At 33.1% G+C, this 7,233-nt stretch overlaps 1 protein-coding gene across 1 annotated transcript; it reads right to left on the bottom strand.

The window, feature by feature from the left end:
• Positions 1-604: 604 nt before the first annotated feature.
• On the bottom strand, positions 605-6,647 carry LOC125049539 (15-hydroxyprostaglandin dehydrogenase [NAD(+)]-like). Its single transcript, XM_047648896.1, has 5 exons — positions 6,493-6,647; positions 5,981-6,217; positions 5,313-5,486; positions 2,592-2,746; positions 605-1,447 (listed from the first exon to the last, which is right to left on the bottom strand). The coding sequence occupies exons 1-5, from the start codon at positions 6,586-6,588 to the stop codon at positions 1,300-1,302; spliced, it is 810 nt and encodes a 269-aa protein (XP_047504852.1). The 5' UTR covers positions 6,589-6,647; the 3' UTR covers positions 605-1,299.
• Between the last annotated feature and the right edge of the window lie 586 nt (positions 6,648-7,233).

Below are 7,233 nucleotides of genomic sequence, written 5' to 3'. Positions count from 1 at the left end.
TGACACTGACATTATGCCGTCATACGTCAATACATATTAGACATGCGTGTATGAACTATGAGATATCAGATATGAATGTATTGAGAAATTTAACACCCGTCTTTCTCTTATCTATATAAAATAACAGGAAAAGTACGTTGTACATGTAAATACTATGCTATTACCTAAATCTTAAACAAAATATGTATTAACCCGAAATAACTCGCACGCCTATCGCAAAGATTGTCGACACTATTTTTTCATTTCATACCCATTCTTACAAAAAGTGCAGTTAACCATCAGCAACGACCTACAAACATTTTAGTTAATAATTAATATACATATTATGTATTTACATGTACAACGTACTTGTCATACTATTCTATTACCTAAATCTTAAACAAAATAAATCTTCAATTCGCTGTTAAGGTCAGTACCTACTCACATACGGTATAACTCGATAGTTTTACTCGAAGTCGAGTAAAAATCAACGTGTGGACCGCAAAACTCACAGCTCGAAGGCTCGCACCGAGCCGGCTCGATGGAATTAAATGAAAGTAATTTCCTTCGAACCTACTCGAAGCGAGCCGTCAATCTGTGTGACTCGAACGTATTTGTACGTGACATCGTGATTAAAACACGTGTTTTTAAGAGAAATGGATTTGCGAGTTTATTCCAAAAGCGCTATAGAATACTTTATTAACACATATAGACAGTGTGAGTGTTTATGGAATGTCAAGTCCAAAGATTACTCCCACAAAAATAAGAGAAATGAATGTTATGATAAATTTCTTTTCATTTGCTTTGATTTTCTTATATAGCACTGTGAGACTTGCTAAATACAGCCACCGTCTCCTTTGTTGCACAGACATCCTTTGGCTCGAACGGTTCGGTGAATACTGAACGGCGCGCCTCACTCGATAGATCAATGCTCAATGTGTGGACGAAAGCCCATGCCATGGGTTTTACTCGACAGTTTAGCTCGATCGAGTAATACCGTATGTGAGTACTGACCTTTACATAGTCAAATGTATACTACGTATTTGGACATGTTGTGTCATCACTCATCTGTCATTATTTTGTTCATTAATTGTAAGACAATCGCTAGCTTACGATTGTCAACTCTGAGATCGTACGATCAAATCTAGGGTAATAGATTATATCTGCTGGTTACTGTGAAGTAATAAAAATCTTTCTTAGGTAGGTCAGTATTTATTATTTATATAAATTCACAAATATAAACAATATACAAAGTGTTTAGGGTTCTCAATACGGATTCAGATAGGCGCATAACAAAACAAATGCAATCATAAATAACATCTATATAACAAGACTAGTGAGCAAGCCATATGCTTTTTTCACAACTGGAGTTATGTCTTCAACGGGTTTATTGTCATTGGCTAGCCAAACGCTCCCACTGTCACCGCGCTTGCAAGCGTCTATCAAACCCGTTGCTGCAGATTTGGCACTAAAAAGGAATAATTCATTTTAAACCAATGTATTAACTAATACTTTTAAATTACTTGTGTCCTCGGCTTTGTCAGTCTAAATTTGTGTTTAATGCAGTATGTAATTATTTAAACGCTAGGCTGTTAATTGAACGGCTTAATTAGCTATTTGGCTGCGACACATACAAAATAGTCAGGATTATCGCTATCGGTATTGGAAGTTACAGCTCTGTTTTCGCCAAAGCAACACTTAAATATTGATTCGAACTTAACGTGTGTCACCAACAAATTTCGAGTTTTTCTGCAGATTAAAATGCCAATGTAGTATCTGTAATGTAGGTACGTAGGTTCATACAGACGGACAGAAATATGTTTATTACAAGCAAACTTATTTATTGATTTACTATCACTTCGTTGAAAGTATAAATATATAGAAATATACTTAGTATAATTAAAATCTATATATATAAAAGAAAGTCGTGTTTGTTACAACACTTATAACTCGAGAACGGCTGGACCGATTGCCATGGTTTTTGATTTGTTGGATTTGTTTCCGTCCCGAATAGCAGAATAAGCAATAAAATATTGGATAAGTTATCGAATAACAATAAATTAATTAATTAATTTTACGAATGCAAAAACCATATGGTGCCATCTGTTGACAAGACTACGCATCATATTACGTCGAATTCGTGTCAGTTCAAGAAATTCCGATCTTGAGGTGAATGAGGAGATGCATAAATAATAACCATGCTTTGATCCTGATCAAAAGACTTTGGATATCAGAAAGTGCTTAACATGCAGTATCGCCATATTGACGCTAGAGAGAAGATGCGTCATGTGTAAAACTGCCATTCTTCTTTCGCAATGGGAAGCAATAAAACATTTCTGTATTTGCAAAAAAGTTGTATTAATGTAATACTTAGCATTAATGAAATCCTAAAATAAGTTAAATTAAAGTAACAACGATATTATAAGGTTGTAGGGCGGAACGAAGTTAGCCAGGTCAGCTAGTAATATAATAAAAAGGAGAGCAGGCGGCCGTATCACTTTCCAGCGATCTCTTCCAAGAAATCACAAACTTATTAGAAACACTAATATGCTGATAGATTTAAATAATACAGTGTAATTACAATTAAAATAATAAAGTCTAGGCTTAGTCACCTTTGAACAGGAAATTGTTTAATGCAGTCATAGAGTTCGTCCGTCATTTCTTCGTCAAAAGGTTTCAATGTCTCTTTACTGAGTATACTTGTATCTGTAACACCGTAGCACATGGTCATCACCTTAACACCAGTTTTCTCATAGTTTTCTTGTGCCTGGAACGAGAGACGTCAGATAATAAAACATATTAAGTGGGTACATGGTATTAATCTCGTAATGGAAATTCATGCACTTCCAGTCCATGTCCAGTGTCCATCCAAAGATGCTGGTTCATTATGTGGAATTAATTGACAGTAATGTAATAGGGATTTTCGTTTTTCTTCGGATTGTCATGGTGAAGTGTGATATATGGCTCAGTGGACGCCACAGAAGATAAGATCAAGAGGCAGACCAAGAAAAAGATGGAAAGGTTGCATCGAAGATTACTTAAGAGTGATTGGAAAAATTACGAACTGGAAGAGAGTCGCGAAGGATAGACACCAGTGGATGGTTATTAGTCTAGTCAACAAGTTCAAAAACGTGAAAAATAGAGATAAAGGTCCTAAAAATTCGGAATCACCTCTAGAAAAATGTTTTTGAAGGATTTTGGTGCAGGTTAAAACTTGCAATTGTTATTAACAAAATAAGATGAAAAAAAAATGATATTTCGTTTTTTGTTAATAACTTGAAAAATATTAACATTTAAGCAATTTTGAAAAAAACTGATATGAACAATTTTTTTACTTAAATAAAAACTAAAAAAATCCAAGTAATGTTGTTAAAGTAAAAAAATTGTTATAAACAAAGTATAAATAGTATTTTTTTAACTTTTATGGCACGATCTTGTTAAGTATGTATGTAAGAAAGGCTCTACGAAGCGAAAATTTTTTACGACCATTATTTAAACATTTTTTTTTACTTACAATTAAGACGGTAGTTCGAGAAAATTTCGTTAGTTAACAATTGTTTAACTTGTTGAAAAATTAACTTTAAGTAAAATTTTTTAATTATAGTGTTCAGAACACACCATATTTTTATCAAATTAAAAAAAAAAATTCAATACCTTAAATAAATTAATTAATGTGCCGTACTCGCTTTTGACGCCACGCGCGCATCTTAAAAATGTCACGCGCAGACCTATTTTCAGCGTTAAATTAAAATTATAAATAATGGAGATAGAATTCCGGGAGTTAGGACTTTTTTATTGGATTTCCTCCTCTTTAACGAGCTTTTTTCAAAATTACTTAAATGTTAATATTTTTCGAGTTATTAACAAAAAAAAAAATTCATCTTATTTTGTTAATAACAAATGCAATTTTTAACCTGCACCAAAATCCTTCAAAAACATTTTTCTAGAGGTGATTCCGAATCGAATGAGCCATCGCTCATATTTTTAGGACCTTTATCTCTATTTTTCACGTTTTTGAACTTGTTGACTAAACTATACTGTGGAAAAGGTCGAAAACAATTAAGGGTTGTAGTGCCACTGGATTTATGAAACCGTTTGTATAATAGATAAATGTAGCAGTGTTAGCATAGTGGCTTCAGCGTGCGACTCTCATCCCTGAGGTTGTAGGTTCGATCCCCGGCTGTGCACAACAACAACAAAATCATAGCTTTACCTTTAAAATTTACTTTTAAAACTGTATTTAATACATAATTTTAAAAGTAAATTTCATTAACTCTCATTTAACTTTATCATTACTTATCATTTGTAGAGAATAAATTTACCAAAATGAACATTATGGTATCAAATTTTTATTAAGTGACCGGTATGTTATCATCGGTATCGTATTTGATAACTGAACTGCACTCAAAAACGAAAAATTAATTTAAAACAATTTTATGCAGGCATTGCGTAAGTGTTCTTTATATATAAAAATATATATCTTCAGAGATATTTAGATATTCAATATCTAACTTTATCTAATATTCTTGCTTTTCTTTCTCTATTATAGATTGATCAGTGGGGCTACAACTTTTTTACGTCTGGACCTCAGATTTCTGTATTTGTTTCATGATCATTTGTCAATCTAATAGGCAAGTAAGTGGTCAGCCTCCTGTGCCTGACACACGCCGTCGACATTTTGGGTCAAGCTTACGACCTCAGGGATAAGAGTCGCTGAAGCCACTGAGCGAATACTGCGCTGCATTTGAAAACACATATTAAATAAAAAAATTGAATCTATTCGCAGAAAAACTATTGATGACAAAATTATTGATTCTGAGCAATATGCCCTAAAACTTGAATGGAGATGGGCAGGCCACGTAGCCCGTTGTACAGATGACAGATGGTCTAAAGCAGTAACCGAATGGACTGGTCCAAAAGGAAAAAGGAACAAAGGAAGTCTAATAGAACGATGGGCCGACGGGATCGAGAGGGTATTTGAACCAAATTGGATGATGATGGCACAAAATAAATTAGGGTGGAAAAAGTTGGAGGAGGCCTTCTCCCGGACAGGGCCACATCTTAGTTAAAATTGTATTTATATCTCTATTTATATTAAATGTACGTCAATAAGATGTGGATGAATAAAGGCTTATTATTATAATATTATTAAATATATCTTTTCAACTTGAATTTAGATCATCTAAAAAATCTAATTACTACCACATATTTATTTTACTCCACAAAATAAGAATTAAACAACAAAAGCTTCAACAAATTCTGACGAAAAAAGCATATTTCTTATCCATTGAAATAGTAAGTGTGAAATACATGCAAAAGCCTTAGGAACTTACTCCAATGCAAATACTAAATTGCAGTACTGCGCTTTTTGTTGCACAGTAGACGGGTAGGAATCGATTCTGCGTTAATGCCGCAGCGGAAGATGTGTTCATAATTATCCCGCCTCTTCCTGAACGATCCGTGCGCATGAGATCTCTAGCCCTTAACGTACTTGTTATTAAGGCATTCTGAAAAATCACGTAAAGATAGTAAACATTTAAGTTGTTCAGAACTTCAGCCGTCAGATTCATCTAACAGTGACAATTAATTACACATTTAAATAACTTCACCGTTGATAAAAAAAGCTAAAGAGGACTTCTACATCTAGTGGATTTAGTTTTCCAAAAAGTATTCCTCAGGGAAGACTTGTTTTTTGTTGTTAAAATATAATTACATTTGGGTCTGTTGGGCATTGTTTTGTGTATTTAGGACACTTTCATGATTAACTAGTTCTTCTTGCCCACTTGACTTGCGAACTGGTAGTAAATGTAAATTTACAATTAATTTAACTTCTTTTTTGACGTTCATAAGTGTACTTGTTTACCTATAAAGTTGTTTTGAGTCTGAGTTTGAGTATAGTGATCAACATACCGGAGAATCTTAGAAAATTTCCTAAGATTAGCGGAGATAATACTTTTGTAGTTGATACTTAAAGATTTAGAGTTTATCAAACTATACTCACAATATTGACATTCAGTGCTGTCCTATATACATCAATACTATCATTCGCTATACCCGCATTATTTATCACAACATCTATAAACCCATGGTCATCAATGATTGTCTTATAGATATCAAACAGTTCTTCGTCATTCCTGACATCACATTTGACAAATTTAACGCGTCCTTTGAATTTTGTTTCCAATTCTTTTTCCAATTGTCTTCCCGCGGTTACGTTTGTATCTGTTATGGTGACGTGCTAAAATGTTTAAAGGTGTGCAAAAAATATTTGACTAAGAAGTAAAAAGAACATAGGAACTCTGAAACTATAATGCAAGAAGGAATTTATTTACAATTTTTAAGCATGTATGAAAGGTCCTGTAATTAGGAAGCTTGGTAAATTCCGCAACGTTTTGCCGGTAATTGAAATAGAATTGGGTTTTATTTAAAAAAAAAAATTTAAACTGGGAATCAATATTTAAAAGTAGACAATCACATAAAGACATAAAAACTAAAACGCGTTAAAACACACACCTTAGCCCCTTCTTCCAGAAATAATTTAACAGCCGTAGCTCCAATACCAGCCGCACCACCAGTGATAAAAACAATTTTATCGTTTAAATTGTACATTTTTAAAACACGTCTTATTCTTTCGGAAAATATTAACGTCTGATATATATTTTAATAACGATAGAGTCCGCTGTAAGAATCAATTGATTGCAAATCATTCTATGAACTAATATTATCCCTATTAAACTAAAATACATACAGTGATTATTATATGAACACTAAATGCCAGCGACTTTGTCCGTGTGTCTTCTTAGGAGATACATTTAAAAAAAAAGTTTTACTTTTATTTTCTTACCATAAAAGGTAACATTTGTTTCCAAGGTAAACTAGATCTCTACATGTTGTTTAAATCGTTGCAGTGGTTTTCGCGAGCGACATGTAGATAGATTTTGTCCAATATTTGTAAGTATTCTAAAGAATTGTTCAAAGACATCGTTGCTGTTTGATACGTCTTCGTAATTGTTATTTTTCATAAATATAGTTCACTTGTGTTAGTTGAACCCTAAAGTTGGAAAGCTAGCTATACTCTTAATGATTTTTTAATCATTTATTAAAAAGAAGTGCTTGAAAGGCACATATTTGTGTACCTAAATATAAATAGCCTCTTCTGGAAAATATTATTTGAAATTTTACAGGATAATGTTAGTCTAGTCTCTAGACTCTTGTTCTTAGTCCCTTGGATTGGACCCGTTTTTTAACGCCAGG

The sequence above is a fragment of the Pieris napi genome, chromosome 5 (genome assembly GCF_905475465.1).
Source record: "Pieris napi chromosome 5, ilPieNapi1.2, whole genome shotgun sequence".
Classification (NCBI taxonomy): domain Eukaryota; kingdom Metazoa; phylum Arthropoda; class Insecta; order Lepidoptera; family Pieridae; genus Pieris; species Pieris napi.
Note: the sequence above shows the minus strand (reverse complement) of the source record. Positions and strands in the feature narration are given on the sequence as shown.

Coding starts and splice junctions, on each gene's coding strand:
- LOC125049539 (XM_047648896.1), bottom strand. CDS start 6,588: ATGTACAATTTAAACGATAAAATTGTTTTTATCACTGGTGGTGCGGCT. Junction 5,487..5,980: donor CAGCACTGAATGTCAATATT/GTGAGTATAGTT, acceptor GTGATTTTTCAG/AATGCCTTAATAACAAGTAC. Junction 1,448..2,591: donor AAACAATTTCCTGTTCAAAG/GTGACTAAGCCT, acceptor ATTCCTTTTTAG/TGCCAAATCTGCAGCAACGG.